The following is a 17,235-nucleotide window of genomic DNA, read 5'->3' as shown; positions in this document are numbered from 1 at the left end:
ATAGAAAATGAAAAGTTGAACTGCTTTAAAAGCTGCACATATTACACAGACAAATGAGAGGGAACAAAAACTGCCAACCTTACTGTAAGAAATAATTTCCTATGAAATGAACTCATTGAAATTTAAAATCTCTTTTCCCGAGATGGCAGCACAAAATCCAAATGCGTTGAGTAAACATTTGTGGCTGGGAAGTACAAATCACTCAAAAGATCGGTTCATTCCAACCACTCGTTTGCGGATGAACCGTGAGCCCCATCTAGTCTCCACCCAACCCCCAAAAAATCTCAAGCAAAATGGTACATTTCAATCAATCTGTAGTCCCAATTGTTTAGAATTTTTTAAAGCAAATTTACTGAAAATGCGCAAAAGGGACATGCGATTTTTTGGCAATATTGAGAGGGGACTCCGCCACTGTAGGGGGCGCTATACACCATTAAGAGATGTGATCCACCACTAATTTAAAAGAAGACCAGAAAGCGACTGCGCCGTGCGATGACGTCGTATGAGTTTGCTTTTGTAATTGTTGATAAACCGTTTTCCATCTAAAATTGCATGAATATTCGCTTCTTAAATTCCAAAAAGATTTGTTTCGTCGTCCCCCCCAAAACATACCTTACTTTATTGTCCGCATTTTAGTCTTGTTAACGGTTATTCGCAAAATCTGTTTCCATAGCCAAAATTCACATTTTCCTTTTCTCATATGCTTCATACGCTTTTTGTGTGTGCAGATTTTGGGCCCTTTTTGGTTTTATTTTCACATTTCTTGAAAATTCGAATAAAGATGGGTGGATGGAAACCCCACTATTGACATGTAAAATAGCAAATGACAACCGACCATGAAAAAAACAAAAATGACCACATTTTAATGAATGAGCAGCCATTTGCAACTTGAATGCTTTACCGTTTGTTTATTTGCTTGTAAGTGAAACACTTGATGAGGTCAAGTGAGGCGTGCTGATGCTTTATTACGCACGATTGCCAACATTTCAATGACATTTAAAGCTGTTTTTTTTTTTTTTTTTTTACAAACATTTGGTCTGATAGATTTGAGGTTCCACTGTACACTCAGCGTTGCGTTGACACATTTGTTGTTGTTTTTGTCAAACTTCTATCCAATCTGTTATTTTTGGGTCGACACCTGTGCATACTGTATGTATCAAATGCATATGTAAGTATCATGATCCATTTGAAAAGACTTTTTCAGCTGTGCTTGGTCATCTCTTCCGTCGCCCTGCGATTACGTAGGGCCACTTTGTATTCTTTTTGTAAACAACAAAGAGAAAAAAAACTGAACTATGTAAAAAGACAACACACAGCAATAAGTTACAAAAAAAACGTGAATTGTATATTTTGAAAGCCATTCTTTATTCGTGTCCTAACTGTAGTGTCCTGGAATGGAGGTCTTTTTTGAATTGTCATTTTGGATTTAGTCAATTGTGATTTGTCCCACTTCCGATAGGTCGCTTGATTGATCTTACTGGTTGGTGTTTTCTCTCACGGTTTAATCAGGGTCTTTGGGACACAGATGGGGGAAAGAAAAAAGATATTTAAAAAAATAAATCAAAAATCAAACTAATATTATTTTTTTGTGTGTTTGAGACAAGCAATTGAAACTGGACTGAAAGTTTGGCCAGCTAAATCTTTTTGTAGTTTAATCACAATGTTGGTGAAAAAAATAAGAATTTTAAATGTTGAAATGAATTGAAATTTGGCCTCTTTTTTTTTTTTTTTTTTTTTTTAAATGACAACTCTCCGTTGTTTGTGTGTAACACTTTGACACTTGCTGTATGTAAGGATCTTTTTTGTGACTCTTGTCTTCATTTCAGTTGTTCTGTGTGCAGGGGTTTTCCAATGATGTGAACTTTTATCACTCTTAGAGACACAAATATAAATAGTCTGTAAATGTCTATGAAATGTTCAACACATGAACAAAATGTTTGTTTTTGTATTAAATTGATATATTGATAAAAGACAAAAGAGAAGGGAGATTTTTTTTTCACAATCTGTTCTGCGATGCTGGTTGACTTTCAAGCTGTTGTAATTTAGAAAACTTTTTTTTTTTTTTTTGCCTTGACTTGCAAGCAATGACTTGAGTTACGATTAGGAGTTAAACAACTTCCGATTTTTGGGTAGTCAGCAACTGATTAATCGTCCAATATTACAATATTAGCACTTAAAATAATAATAATTAGTAAAACAGTAATCTGCAAATTTTTTTCCTTTTTTTTTTAATTTTAATACACAACACATGACAAAATAAGCCAATAAGACCAACCGTGTTCTGTGGATTTTCAGATTCTATCAATTCCGACGTGTGCGAGTAGCCATTGGGATCATGTATCTGGAATGTCATGTTTATTCGAACCCCTTAAGCGTGGTGTGAACATACAGCTGCAGTGTGTCGAGTAAGTCACATGCGCCTCTTTGGGCAGGTCGGTTTCCAGTCCCTTGAGGCCTCGTATCCTCTTTCGGCCCCTTTCCCCCATTTGGGCTCACGGGCGGTCAAATCTTCATCACGTCTCTTCTTACCAGGTTGTGGGCAGCTATCAGGAAAGCAAGTTTAAGACTTCTTACGGAACTTGAAGAGCCGCCATTCACTAAATGGGACCCATCACTCAAGAGTGCTTTTTATTGTTTTAGGAATAAATCCTCAGCATGTTTTTTGATCAACAAACACTTGGACTGAGTGCGCGAGAGCATCTTAATGTTGGTCATTTTGGTGGTAGTTGGAGAGCAAATTATTTTTGGAGCTGTTACTTGTCTTGGTGTACAATATTTCTTTGAGTAAAGGTCTCCCTCTCAAGTTCTTTTCTCTCCTCACTGTCGCTTGCTGTGTCCTAAAAGCCCAGAAAAAGTAGCTGGCCTATCGTCGTCACCCCATCAAAAATGGATGCGGGTCACAGGTGTCCAGTCGGGGCAGTCAGTGTCCACTCAGCACTAAGGAAGACGCAACAACTCTGGAGTCGGACACTTTTCCGACACAAAGTCACTGATCAAGATTTTTTATTACATTTTTTGAATCTTCATGGACCGGCCCCTGGTTCCCGTTACCCGGATGAACATGGATGTGGATCAGGGTTTCGCTCTCTTCTTCTTCCTCCTGCTGTGCCTCTTTTTGCTGGTGACCATAGTGCGCTGTGTTCACATGGTGCTGGACCCTTACAGCACCATCTCAGTCAACATGTACCAAGAGGAGCCCACGCAGGCCTGAAGGACACCTCAACAACGAGCACTTCTTCCGTTTTGCACCCCCCTCAAAAAACAAACCGATAACACTCAGTAAGCTTGTATGCGCTTGACTGTATCCCACCACCCACAAACATCTTGCTTTTGAACTGCATTCAACAAGTTCAACAATAAATGTAAGTATCCTGACTATTTTACTGTTCATAACCGCAGGACTATAGAAGTTATACATCAGTCAACTTTACAGCTTTTTTACATTTTATACAATGGAGGTGTTTATATTGACGTAATAGGAACTAAACACTACAAAGTGTGTATTTAGTAAGCTACTATAAGTTTGTAGAGGCAATAGTCACCCAAAATAATATGACTGAATTTTTCACGTTTTCTTTTAGTTTTTTCCCCGTAGGATTCTGCAAATGTGTTCATAGCACAAGTTTTCAATTATATAAAATATCCTACTTTTGCAATGTAATAAATTATAGGATTTTTAAATTAAATTATAAATTGCATTTTACTGTTCATCGAATTAACCGTAATGTAATTACTTACTTACGAATTGAAACTAACATTAACATAACATTTTAAAACGGCATTTAAATAAAAAAAATCTGATATTATTATTGAATGAAAGAATTGATTTGTTTCGTTTGCAATTTACAACATAATTACACATCGCATATTGTGTTCTGTCATTAATTAATAATCGCGATTTACAATTTTAATTAGGGGGAAAACTGGACGTTTGTGTGTTCCTGGACAAATCCGAGGGGCGGTGGGGTTTTTCCTTCACAACACCGCCCACTCGGATAATCCCGGCTGATAAAACATGCGCCGTTTTATTTCGCCGCTATGCTAGCTTTAGCCAGCTAGCAGTTGATGTTGACGTGCGAACGCGCAAGACAATGGACACCGGCGACGGGTAAGTGTTTTCTTCCAGTCCTGCTTTTGCTCCACTTTCGCTCTTTTGAGAGCGAACACGTTTGTGTGCGTTCTATCGGTTGCCTGCAGGCAGTCGCTCAACACGGGAGACTTTCTCCGCGCTAAGGCTAGGCTAACGTGCTAGCATGTTTGCTTTTGAATGGAGCCGGCCACTTTTGTCTTTGGCGTTTGAGTCATTTCGTCTTGAGACTTTCAATGAACGTTACGTGTTCACGAAGGGAGTACGACCACTTGAGCGCTCCATCAGGACCCACACCTGATCTTATTTCCCCAAACGGAAGCATCTCATTCTCATACCCACCCACCCAGCACGATGACGATGTATCAACAATGTGTCTGACGGTGAAACGTGCAGCGGGATCCGTTCACAGCAACTCAACTTCAGAGTTGCCTCTGAACTGTGCTGGGTTGATGATGACAAAATGGCTTTGACGCAGCCTTGTTGCTTGGAATAGATTTGTGCTGGTCAAGTACAGTTGATGCCAAAGTACAAACCGCAGTCTCCCCACAAATGGCGCTCCAAATCTTTTACAATTAATTATGTGTTATCAGTGCGCTTCCGCACATTTGTATTTGCAAAGCTGGGGGGAAAAATGCTTGTTTCTCCTTTAAAGCAACAATTATTTTAATTTGTCGGGGAAAGAAACCACCATTACTCTAGCAATAAGCAATCAAACTTTCATGGTTGAATTAAAAAAGACTATCTTCAATCACTGGTTGTGACATTAAATTTGTTCAAACTATGGTTCGTACAAGCAAAATTGTGAGCTGCGAAAAACATGACACAGGTAGCATTTGACAAAAACTTTCCTCAACAAATTCATATAGGTCAGGCCCTAATAATTAAAAATAATGTATTTATTTGTCAAGGTATTATAGCACATCATAACTGCTTGAGGAAAAACATTGTTGCCGATCTCTTTCAGAATGGAGGTGGAAGGCTGGGACCCGAGTCTGGAGGAAGAGCTGGGCGTCTCTCTGAACGAGCTGACCCAGTGGATTGACGAGATGGTGGAGAAGAGCGAACTGGTGCAGACGAAACGAGCTCAGCTCAGTGAGCTGACGCAGTGGGTGGAGCGCAAGGAGTGCGAGAAGGCGGCCACGGAGAAGCTCATCAGCGACGCCAAAAAGTGAGCCCACGCGGCGCCGGCGCCGGCGCCGCTTCCTGCGTGCTGACTGAAGCGGCGTCCTCTCGCACCGCAGGTCGTTGGTGGAGTGCGAGAAGCTGGTGAGGGACACGTACCAGAAGAGCGGCCTGGCGTACAAGAGCAGCTCGGAGGATGACGAGGACGGCGTCAGCCTTCTGAGCGGCGAGATCATCGAGATAGACGACGATGATGACGACGACGATGATGTCATCGCTGTTGGCTGCTGTGAGTACTTTCACGTCCTGTTCAAAATGGATGCCTTTGCTGACATACGCTCGAACCCCCGTTTAATAGGGATAGACTAATTTTCATCCGCTCCGATATTTGTATTTTGACAAATATCAGCAGTGGCCCTTTTTATTTTTTTCCCCCTAATTTGAGCAGTGAATGCTTGCGATCGTAGCGAATTTTGGATTTTCGGCAGGATTTGTAAGATGTACACAGTTTTTACTTGTCGCCAAGAAATTTTCAACATGTTCAAACAATTTTTCGCTGTCTGCCAAGATCTTTTGAAACCTTTTAGGAATCTTGCTGAAAACCTCAAATTTGCTACGTTGGCATGAATTTGTCGCTCAGTGACTTTAGAGATCAATCTCAAACTGTGTTTACCTCAGGGAACTTTATATTTATGTATTTCATTACATTTTCACTTAACTTTATAAAATATGCTGCTCACACTGGGAACTCCCTACACTTTTTAATTTGTGGAAAAGTTTACATTCAAATTAAAAGAAGTGAGAGTTTAGCCTTTCAGTTGTGTAAAAATTATGAGAATCTTTATTTGTAGAAAACTTTTTATTTGCTTAGTTTTTAATTAGCTTAACACTTGCTGATGACCCTGGAAGCTCCATGCAATTTTTGTCAATTTTTTTATTCATAGGAAATGAATATTATCAAAATATATAAGAATAAAATAAATGGCATTTCAACAGTTATTTGATTTTGATCTTTTACTGCAATTGAACATTGGCTTGAAATATGGGTTATCGGTTATTATTAAACCAGGCTCCTCAAACTCAACTTTGTGTGGGATCTGGGTGTGTCTGGGCCGATCAATTATTCCATAAAATTGGGGTTTAAGTATTCAAAAAAAAACAAACAAATCCAATCTTCCCAATCTATATTAGCTCTTTGACTGCCAGACGTTTTCAGAAACGGGTTGTCCCCAGTGCCAGCCGATTTTAAGCATTTTGACTGATCTTTCAAGGTCCATAGAAAATTATGTGTTTGGACTATGGAAACACACATACTACCAAATGAAAGATTGAACTCTCATCTTTCATCAGAAAAAAAAGTTTGTTTCTACATTATTCCGTTCTTCAGTAATCAACAATAGAAAATGGTTAGTTTCACCTCTGTTTTGAAACAAACGTCTTTTAACGTCTTTGGCACTCCTCCATAGGATTGTACTAAACGTTATTTAACGTTTTTGGCAGTCAAAGAGTTAGTAACAGTTCAGAACATTGCTGAGACGGTCCGCTCTCTCATCTCATCTCATTTTGTCCGTTTGGACAGATGTTGAAGTGAGCTCGGGAAATCTCTTCATGTACGATCGCTTTCTTGCGATTCAAATGATCAATTGGTGCTTTGCTTTTTTCTTTTGCGCATGTCAGTGGTCCCGCCGCAGAATCCCGTCATTACTCTCAAAGAGCCAATGGTAAGCGCCATGGAATCTTTTGACATTTGCCCTGATGATGAAGATGATGATGATGATGATGCTGTCGGACTCAGGATACCGGCAGTGCGCTCAGGAAAACGGCTGAGCAGGTCAACAAATTGGTCCAAATAGTCACCAGGCCTTCGCCAGCGGCCCCCATGTCCAGATCGCCAGGACAGTCAGGTGGCCACGCTCGCGCTCATGCAACCCTACAAACTCAAACATACACATGCAGTGGAACCTCTGGGTTTGAATGTCTCGGAACTCGTATGATTCGGACTTCAACCCAAAAATCGGAGTAAGAAATGCCTCGGAGTTTGAACTCCTTTTCGGACTTGGAACACACAAGCAGAGCAAGCTAAGCCGAACGTACCTTGAAAACGGTGAGCCGAGCGAAGCCGAGCAACGCCAAATTCTCACGTTGCGGTAGTTGAGACGACGACGACGCACTGCTCACTTCCAGTCCGATCGTGAATACTCCCGGAGATGCTCCATACTGGCGAGTGCATTTAGATTTTTCCACGCCAATTTTCTTGGCCAAGGGCCCAAAGAAAGACAACAGTGCCAGTGGCAGCAAAGAAAACATACAGTGCTACGAACCACAGTCGCGCCGTTGTAACTACCGTGACTACTTGTGTAAATACTGGCACGAGGACCCCCCTTAGCTGTTCAACAACGTGCCTGGCGTTAAACAACGCACGCAAGGACCGCTTAGTAGTCTAACAATATGCCCAATGTAAAATACACAAACTCGGCACTGAACTAAAGCTAGCGCTGATGCCGTCACATCACAACAAAAAAGCTAAGGTATTTTTATTGTTTAAATACTGTACTCTACTGTGAATGTAAAAAAACATAAATAGAAATTAAAAGAGGAATTTTTCTGTTTTTGGAGCTTGGGGATGGATTAATTGCGTTTACATTATTTCCTATGGGAAAAAATGATTTGGACTTTGAACACTTCGCAAGAACGAACTATGTTCAAACTCCGAGGTACAACATACACACTATGTTGTTGTTTTTTTGTCAGGGCCGATACTGATACCGATTATTAGTACGGTAGTCAAGGATGGTGACAACCGATATTTGGAGCCGATATTTATTTTCTAAAAGGGAAAATATTGGCATGAGAAATTTGGAAAAATATTTAGATTTTTTAAGAATGTTTACTGAACAACTTTTAGGGTTCGTTAAATATCGGAGTAAAAAAAAAAAATCTTTGTCAATAGACATCTTTTGTTTTAAAAATCTAACAGAAAGTTCAGGGCAGGACAGTAGCATGTTTTCAAAAGTGAAATAAAAACGTAAGTAAACAGCTCCCTATTGTTTTCTATAGTAAATAAAGTTTTCCAAAATTAAAAAATATCGGAAGTACTTTCTTACATTTTTTCTTATCTTAGTTTTAATTTCAAACAAAAACAGAAGGTGCAGCATCTCTGGCAATTTAAATAGTTAGTCCCTGAAGTTAAAACTTTTTTATTCAAAATGGCCGATGCTTATAGTCGTCAAAATGCTGAATATTGATGCCGATTATTGGTCTGTCGCTTTCATTTAGTCTCTTTCGCGCACACTTTGACTCACTTTACTTTGACTTCGTCTGTCCTTGTCATGTAAGCGCAATGTGGCAATCCCGCAGGCAGCCATCCCATGCCGCCAGCCGTGATCGTGTCTCAGATCCTGGCTCAGCCCGTGGGCCACGTCAGTCCCAAGAAGAGGGAAGACGAGCTGTGGGTGGGCATGAACATCCTGGGCAAGAAACGCATGAAGACGTGGCACAAGGGCACCCTGGTCGCCATCAACCCCATCGGTGCGTGCGCGTGCGCCAGCGGCGTCGCATTCCGCGCGTGCAAGCGACTGACCGCCGTCGTTTGATTGCACCCGCAGGCACAAACGTCTATAAATACAAAGTGAAGTTCGATAAAGGCAAGAGTCTGCTGTCGGGGAACCACGTGGCCTTCGACTACAACCCCACCCTGGAGAGTTTGTTTGTGGGGGCGCGCGTGGTGGCCAAGTACAAGGACAGCCACCAAATGTGGTTGTACGCCGGCATCGTGGCCGAGATGCCCTCCACCAAGAATCAGATGAGGTCACGCCAAGGTGGAGGCGGAGCCGCCCACCTTGACACGGTCGCCTGACGTCCCGTTTGTCTGGCAGGTTCTTGATCTTCTTCGACGACGGCTACGCTTCCTACGTCAACCTGCCGGACCTCTTCCCCGTCTGCCGGCCACGTAAGCGCTCTGCGTTCACTTCGCACGTCTGCAACCACAAATGATTTGTTTCGAGTATTTTTTTAAATTTTTTTTAATTCAAAGACTTGACATTATTTCAAATCGACAGCATAGAAAAAAAATCATTTCGATTCAGTGAACTGGTTTGCTCCATACAGAACGAGAAACGTCGTAACCTGCGAGCTGTAGCTTATCTTGCAGACTTCAGATGTTTTAAATGTCTTTCAGACATGACTTATGACTTAAAGCAGAAATGTCCTTAAAGTCAAATCCCAAGTGAAAATATAACCAATCAATCATTTTCACTCAGAAATGCAAAGCAAAATGTCTCCCTCGCCAGCAAGCAATCAACTCCTTTCTCATCCTACCGAGAGTTTTTCGTGCAAATGAGAAAATTCTTTGTTGGCAAGAAAAAGTTTTCTCTTCCTCAGGATATATATTAATTATATATTTAGTCATTACGACAAGAAAGTTTCTCATTAGAACGAAAAAGTGCATTTAATTCATTCACTTGCAGCAATTTTCACTGAAGCAATCCCCTTCGCTCCCGGCTGCTTTATAGGATTTTGACTGATTTTGTAAGGCCCACCAAATATTGTTTGATTTCTGTAAAAACATGGAATCTACCAAAAGAAAGATGAGAGTCTCTTCTTTCATCAGGAAAAAAAGTACATTTGTACCAGTTTCCGTTTTGTCGCAATTAGCATTCGAATCTAGCTGAGCTTCATCATTATTCACAAACCTGTTGGAAACAAAGAGCATTTTTTTGCAACATGGCCCTGGTTGTATACTCTGCTGCCACCTGCTGGCCGTTTTTGTAATAACTACCATTGCTTTAAACGACCGCTTTGGGTCAGAGGCTGCATCAAAGCCTTCTGGATGCTCAAGCGTCAAAAAATGTATAAAAAGACCCTTTGATACTTCGTTTGTAGCAACAAGATCTCGTGGCCCTCCTTTTTTTAGCATTCACGTGGCTCGTATTTAGCGAATGTTTTCGGAAGCGCGTTTGAACGACATGAGCACCGATCGAGTTGGATTGGCTTGGCAGTGAAGCGCACGTGGGAGGACATCGAGGACGCGTCGTGCCGCGACTTCATCGAGGAGTACATCACGGCGTATCCCAGCAGGCCGATGGTGCTCCTCAAAGTCGGGCAGATCATCAAAACCGAGTGGGAGGGGACCTGGTGGAAGAGCAAAGTGGAGGAAGTGGACGGCAGCTTGGTTAAGATCCTTTTTCTGGTACGAAAGAAACCAAAGGAAACAAAAAAAAAACGTTGCGTATAAAAAGTCTGCACACCCCTGTCCAATCCAAAGAGTTTGCTTGTCTTCACGTTAGGATGATAAGAGGAGCGAGTGGATCTACCGAGGCTCCACCAGGCTGGAGCCCATGTTCAACTTGAAGATGACCACCGCCAACACGCAGGAGAAGAAGCTCGCCGGTCAGCAGAGGACGCGACCAAACATGGGTACGAGCCACGCCAATGCATGCAAACGATGCCTGGACTGAGACGAATGCTCGGTTTTCAGGCCAAATGTCATTTAACGCTTCGTCATACTCAGACGAGTCTATAATATACTGTGCAGCAGCAGGGGTGCTCATGTTGGGTCCGGTACTTTGTATTTATTGATGCACGTGTTAGCAAAATGTCCCATTTGAGTGTTTTGTGTCTCGGGTCGGTCCGTAGGTGCACTGAGAAGCAAAGGCCCCGTGGTCCAGTACACCAGCGACGGCCATGTGGGAGCCACGCCCATCAAGGCCACACCCCCCCAGGCCGTCCTGACACCTCAAATCCAACAGTCGGCAAGCACCACATCGAGCAGCCTCCTCACTCCGGCCACACGTGTCGAGTATGTTGACCGCCTTTAACTCTTTGACTGAAGCAACCCGCTTTGCTCACGGATATAAAAAAAATATGGTTTGATTGCTATAAAAACATGCAACGTACTAAAGAAAGATTAGAGTTTTCTTCTTTGATCAGGAAAAATATTTGTATCCGTTTTGCAGCAATTAGCTTTAGAGCTAAGTTTTGTCAAGATTCATATTCCTGGTGAAAACACTGGCAAAAAGAGCTTGTTGCAACATGACCCTGGTTGATCTCTTATACTCTGTTGCCACCTGCTGGCTGTTTTTTTGTAGTAACTACCATTGCTTTCAGCCTCCTCTTCATGCCAGAAGCTTCATCAAAGCCTTCGGTATGCTCTTGCATAAATTCTAAAAAAAAAAAATTAAACGTGTAAACACGTTTTGGGGAGTAAAGGACAAAGTATTTAAAAAAAAAAAAAGAAGAAAAGTTTTGCACGTTTTTGGGTTTGAATGAGTTAACTCTTTGACTGCCAAAAACGTTAAATAACGTTTAGTAAAATCCTATGGAGGAGTGCCAAAGACGTTAAAAGACGTTTGTTTCAAAACAGAGGGGAAACTAACCATTTTCTATTGTTGATTGCTGAAAAACGGAATAAGGTAGAAACAAACTTTTTTTTTCTGATGAAAGATGAGGGTCCAATCTTTCATTTGGTAGTATGTGTGTTTCCATAGTCCAAACACAACATTTTCTGTGGACCTTGAAAGATCAGTCAAAATGCTTAAATCAGCTGGCATTGGCGACAACCCGTTTCTGAAAACGTCTGGCAGTGAAAGAGTTAAGAATTCTGTCTCTGTCTGCTCACACATATTAACAGGTTATCCCCAATCGTTCCAAAACCTCAATGTTGACCTTAATCTGACTTTTGATGTTAAGTCGAGCATTGCATCGGAAACAAGTGAATGCAGCAGTTCGATATTGACCGAAGTCAATTGATCAGTCGTGAGCTATAAATGATTAGAAAACAACGTCTTTCCTCTTTGCGCTCCACAGAAGTAGCAAACATCAGATGGCCAAGAAGAGCACGTCGCCGTTCGTTCCAGGCGTGGGCGGCACCCACGCCTCCAAAGTCATGCAGTCGCTCGCCAGCAACAACGTGCCAAGGTGACCAACCCATCGATTTCGAGTCGCACGTTTTGAGCGGTCAGCTGACCGGATGCTTCTCGTTTCTTGGCGAAAGAATTGTCAGTCTGGCAGCGAGCGCCAGCCCGGTTCCGATCTTCCCCAAAGCGGTGAGCGCTCCCGCCGCCCCGCCGGCGCCGGCCCCCCCGGCGGCCACCATCCCGCACCAGCCGTCGTACCGAGCGCCCACCGACCGCATCTTCTACATGGAGCACCTGTGCCAGCCGGCCTGTTTGAACCGCGTGCGTCCGGCCAAGCGCAACATTCACCGGGGCAAGAACCCGCTCCTCATTCCGCTGCTGTACGACTTCAGACGCATGACGGGCCGGCGCAAGGTCAACCGCAAGGTGAGCGCGCGCCGACGGCAGGAATCAGGCCATCGTTCGAATTGTGTCCGAGCGTGTCCGTCTTGTCCCCGCCCGCCGCAGATGACCTTCCACGTGATCTACAAGGCGCCGTGCGGCCTCTGCCTACGGAACATGGCCGAGATCCAGCGCTACCTCTTCCAGACCAAATGTGACTTCATCTTCTTGGAGATGTTCTGTTTGGACCCTTACGTGCTGGTGGACCGCAACTTCCAGCCGTTGCGGCCTTTCTATTACATCCCGGACATCACCGGAGGCAACGAGGACATCCCGCTCTCCTGCGTCAACGAGATCGATTCCACGCCGCCACCCAAAGTTGCCTACAGTAAGAACATGGATGGAAACCGTTAACGACGTACCGATTCTGTCCTGAGGCCGGCGAATGTGATGAAAACGGAGACTTGGATGAATGTTGTCGCTTCTTCTCAAGGCAAAGAGCGCATTCCTGAGGACGGCGTGTTCATCAACGCAAGTCTGGACTTCCTGGTTGGCTGCGATTGCACCGATGGCTGTCAGGACAAGTGAGTCAAGTTGCACTCTGTCCGTCCGTCCGTCCGTCTTCAGATCACCCCTGTGTGGAGTTCGTGTGTTGTTTTTGTTTTTCTCCGCGACTCACTGGCTCTCGTCTTAACATTGTTGGAGGCACTGAAGCTGTTTCTTATGCACATTCACTGAAACCTTTTTTCTTGATTTGTATTTATTGCCAACCTCCCCACAATATTGTGATAATTATCATTGAATATCGTTACATCCTTCGCAAAAATACAGCAGGGTCCCCAGAATTGAACCCTGTGGAACACCATTTGTTCCGTTCTACATGTGAATTCGATTCATGTTGCACATATTCTTCCGAACACTTTTTTGTTTAGTTTTTTGTTTTTGCTCGCCATGGTTGAGTATGAAGGGATTCTAATCCTAAAGAAATCACAACAGTCACAAGTTGACTACTAAGACTAAGACTACCGTGTGCACCAAATTCCCCGCAGTCAATGATGGCCAAAAGAGGACTAAAAATGCTGTCATTTGAGTTTTGTGTTGTACACCCTTTTGCGTTTGGCTGCAGGTCCAAATGTTCTTGCCACCAGCTGACACTGCAGGCTACCGGTTGCACTCCGGGTGCACAGATCAACCCGAACGCCGGCTTCCTGAACAAGCGTCTGGAGGAGTGCCTCCCCACAGGGTGAGAAATCTGCAACGTTCCGTTGAAATCATGGCATGCTTGCTGACTGGCTGCCGTTTTTCCCGCCACTGCTCAGCATCTACGAGTGCAACAAGCGCTGCAAGTGTTGCTCTCAGATGTGCACCAACCGGCTGGTGCAGCACGGCCTGCAGGTGCGCCTTCAGCTCTTCAAGACCCAAAACAAAGGCTGGGGCATCCGCTGCCTGGACGACGTGGCGCGGGGCTCCTTCGTCTGCATCTACGCCGGTACGTGGCCTTCCGCTTTCGCACCTCCGGTTCACGCTCGGCATCTGCTCCAAAGTCTCTGCTCGGCGCCTTCAGGTAAAATCCTGACGGACGACTTTGCCGACAAAGAGGGCTTGGAGATGGGCGACGAGTATTTTGCCAACTTGGACCACATCGAGAGTGTGGAGAACTTCAAGGAGGGCTACGAGAGCGAGGCCCACTGCTCCGACAGCGAGGGCAGCGGCGTGGACATGTCCCGCTTAAAGATCCAACCGTCCGCCTTGGTGTCCGCCAACACCTTTGGACGGCAGGCCAAAAAAGGTGAGCAACTCGGGCGCGGGTGCAACTCGGGCGCGGGTGCAACTCGGGCGCGGGTGCAACTCGGGCGCGGGTGCAACTCGGGCGCGGGTGCAACTCGGGCGCAGCACTCGCTCAATGTTCGTCTGGTGGTTCTTCAACTCCCGCAGCCGACAGCTCCAGGTCGTCGTCGGAAAGCGCCGAGGAGGAAGAAAAAGACTCCAAGAGTGACGAGAGCGACAGTTCGGACGACACGTTTGTCAAGGACACGTACTACAGTAGCAGTTCTGTGTGGAGGAGTTACACCACACGGGGACAGGCCAAAGGTCACAAGGAAGGTGAGCTTGCCAAGTCTGAAGGAAGCCATGTGCTCCAAACGGACCACCTTATGCACCGCCGTTGACTTTCCCAAAAAACGCTGAGCTTTTTTCTTTCTTTCTTTTGTAAAACGTGATGCAAATGAATAGCCTCGATGCAAAAATAATTGATTTCCCCTCCAAAAGTGATTGCACATAGTTGCCACAAGGCGGCAGCAAAGCACTTAAAACAGGGAGTCATAAAACTATTGAGGCCATGCTTGTAGTCTGTACACAAATGTGAACCCGTGTCACATAAACGGCTGTGAAATTATTTACTTGCAATTTACAGACAATAATAAATGTTAGGGAAAATTGTAGACGACATGAGCTTTTAGTATCTGCATTGGGAGAGAAGCTGAAACGTACTTTGACTTTTTTTTTTTTGTGTGACTTTGTGCAAGGTGCATTCAAGGACTGCAAACAAAACCAGACATCTCAAACAAACACTAGCACTGAATTCAACCTTAAAAAAAAAAAAAAAAACAGCCGGCTTTCACCGAGGCTTGCCCAACAAATGCGCACACAAATAAATATTAGGTTCCAAAAACATAAAAACAGTCATTTTGAAGACTTGCCGCCGCCTCTCCAGGCCTGACGGTCCATCGCACTTGAGGCTGAGGCTGACATTTGTTTGTCGGACGCTTCCCTCCTTCCTCAGGCAGTCAAGATGGGAACCTCGCGGCGGGCAAAGGTGACGAAAAGTCTCTGCCTGTGACCGAAGAGATGGGAAAAAGCAAAGTGGCTTCCTGGCTCACCAGCCAGGGAATGAAGAAGGCGAGTTCACACACGAGAAAATGAGGATGAGGATGCTCAAACTCTTCTCGAACTTTGGAATCGTGCAAAAGAAAAGCTTGACTCTGTGTTCTTGATCTGGTCTCTAATTGGGTTTTCTGCTTTCATCCCTTTCTATTTCTTTGGCAGGACTCTGGAGACGGCAAAAGGTGCGTCACCAATCTCCACATGAAATCCAATAGTGAGAGACCGATAATCGGCCCTGGGCATTTTGACGAATATCGGTATCGGCCTTTTTTCGAAATCTAATGGCTGATCAAAGGTCAAGCTAAAACCATTTTAATCTCAGGGAACTATTTATTAACATTTTCAGTTCACTTTATAAGAGATGCTGCTGACCTTGGAAACCTTCTGAACCTTTTGTTTTTGTTTGACATTAAAACAAGTCTAAAAAAAATTAAATTAAAAATAAATTCACGCCTTTTTTTTTTTTAATTATTTTTTTTAAACTGAGAAAGAATATTAAATATTGGTTATCGGCCTCCTTGAACACTAATAATTGGCATCGGCCCTGAAAAAAAAACATATCTGTCTATTTGTCTAACGTGAAAACCAAACAGCAATATTAGCCGATCCTTGACGTGCTCTTTTGGACCCGCAGTCAAATGAAGCTGGACGCCGGCAAAAAGCTGGACGTGACCACCCTGTCGGACAGCGACGACGTCCAGACCATCAGCTCGGGATCCGACGACAACAAGGAGAAAGACAAAGTGGCCCCGGGTGAGAAAAGCGGCCCGCATCCTCGCGACCTGCTCCTAACGTGAGCCCCTCCCGCTCGCCAGGCGTGGTCAAGAAGCAGGTGGCCGTGAAATCCACGCGCGGCATCGCGCTCAAGGGCAGCCACGGCATGATGGTGAAGACGGGCGCGCCCGGAGGCGCCGCCTCTCAAGGCGGGCCGGCAGGGAAGTCGGGGCGGGAGGGCCCGACGGGCGGCGGCGGCGAGAGCGGCCCTCGAAACACGCGGCAATTCTTCGACGGCGAAGAGTCGTGTTACATCATCGACGCCAAACTGGAGGGCAACCTCGGCCGCTACCTCAACGTGAGTGACCGGCAGCCATTTTTGGTGATCTCGATCACCTCCTCTTTTTTTGCCCTACAGCACAGCTGCAGTCCCAACCTGTTCGTCCAGAACGTCTTCGTGGACACGCATGACTTGAGATTCCCCTGGGTGGCTTTTTTTGCCAGCAAGTGAGTTTTGCCGCAAAGATGTCATCTTGGGCTTTTGTTTTGGAAGCGTGTTTTATGTGGTTTCAATGGCGTCGTGGCGCAGGCGCATCCGAGCGGGCACGGAGCTGACGTGGGACTACAACTACGAGGTGGGCAGCGTGGAAAGCAAAGTGCTGCTGTGCTGCTGCGGCTCGACCGAGTGTCGAGGAAGACTCCTGTGACCTGCCGCCTTTCAGACCAAGCAAAAAAAAAAATCATTTGCTTTCAATTTTGAATTTCATTTCTTTCCATTTTTCTTTTTTTTGTAATGCATTTATTTCATCCAAAGAAGTATTGGTTTGCATTTGAATAAAATGTCATTTTCTTTAAGCAATCACCGCTCCGTGCTTATCATTTAGATTGAGTTTATTGCTCATGATGATTTTTGCTTATAGGATTGTAATCACTGCAAAGCGGTGTATGGGACATTCCAAAGTCAATTGTATAAAATGAAAGAAACTCATTTAAACTTTTTTTTAATTTTTAGATACTGTTATATTGGCTTATTTACTGGTGTGAACGTTTGTCTACCTGTAATAAGACCTTGTGAGTTTCATTTTTCTGCTACATTTGATTGATGGCGGGAATCTTTTTCACGTTGTTTTCCATATGACGATGGAACTCCATGGAAGGCAATCAGTACCTGGTGCTGCTCCTTCAACCGTT

General features: G+C 44.2%; 2 protein-coding genes across 3 annotated transcripts; both read left to right on the top strand.

Moving 5' to 3' along the window:
- The first annotated feature begins 2,886 nt into the window (after positions 1 to 2,886).
- On the top strand, positions 2,887 to 3,211 carry LOC144058330 (cortexin domain-containing 1 protein-like). Its single transcript, XM_077576736.1, has 2 exons — positions 2,887 to 2,903; positions 3,019 to 3,211. Exons 1-2 carry the CDS (start codon positions 2,887 to 2,889, stop codon positions 3,209 to 3,211), a joined length of 210 nt encoding a protein of 69 aa, XP_077432862.1.
- Positions 3,212 to 3,998: 787 nt separating this feature from the next.
- Positions 3,999 to 16,907, top strand: setdb1b (SET domain bifurcated histone lysine methyltransferase 1b). 2 transcript variants are annotated; one of them, XM_077576941.1, is made up of 25 exons: positions 3,999 to 4,108; positions 5,055 to 5,258; positions 5,332 to 5,501; positions 6,890 to 6,933; positions 7,008 to 7,116; positions 8,570 to 8,740; positions 8,818 to 9,019; positions 9,088 to 9,161; positions 10,210 to 10,400; positions 10,498 to 10,627; positions 10,847 to 11,009; positions 12,017 to 12,127; positions 12,204 to 12,492; positions 12,574 to 12,835; positions 12,941 to 13,031; positions 13,574 to 13,690; positions 13,767 to 13,936; positions 14,012 to 14,236; positions 14,383 to 14,550; positions 15,230 to 15,345; positions 15,493 to 15,512; positions 15,965 to 16,083; positions 16,146 to 16,402; positions 16,463 to 16,551; positions 16,634 to 16,907. In XM_077576941.1, the coding sequence occupies exons 1-25, from the start codon at positions 4,092 to 4,094 to the stop codon at positions 16,749 to 16,751; spliced, it is 3,627 nt and encodes a 1,208-aa protein (XP_077433067.1). In that variant the 5' UTR covers positions 3,999 to 4,091; the 3' UTR covers positions 16,752 to 16,907. The 2 variants fall into 2 exon arrangements, with proteins under 2 accessions (XP_077433067.1, XP_077433066.1); XM_077576940.1 differs by having other exon boundaries at positions 8,549 to 8,740.
- The last annotated feature ends 328 nt before the right edge of the window (positions 16,908 to 17,235 follow it).

The sequence above is a fragment of the Vanacampus margaritifer genome, chromosome 9 (genome assembly GCF_051991255.1).
Source record: "Vanacampus margaritifer isolate UIUO_Vmar chromosome 9, RoL_Vmar_1.0, whole genome shotgun sequence".
NCBI classification, from domain to species: Eukaryota; Metazoa; Chordata; class Actinopteri; order Syngnathiformes; family Syngnathidae; genus Vanacampus; species Vanacampus margaritifer.
Note: the sequence above shows the minus strand (reverse complement) of the source record. Positions and strands in the feature narration are given on the sequence as shown.

Bases quoted from the DNA above. Each gene is read 5' to 3' on its own strand.
- setdb1b (XM_077576940.1), top strand. The intron at 5,259-5,331 runs GTGAGCCCACGC...CTCGCACCGCAG, and splicing joins CTCATCAGCGACGCCAAAAA to GTCGTTGGTGGAGTGCGAGA. The intron at 12,493-12,573 runs GTGAGCGCGCGC...CGCCCGCCGCAG, and splicing joins GGCGCAAGGTCAACCGCAAG to ATGACCTTCCACGTGATCTA.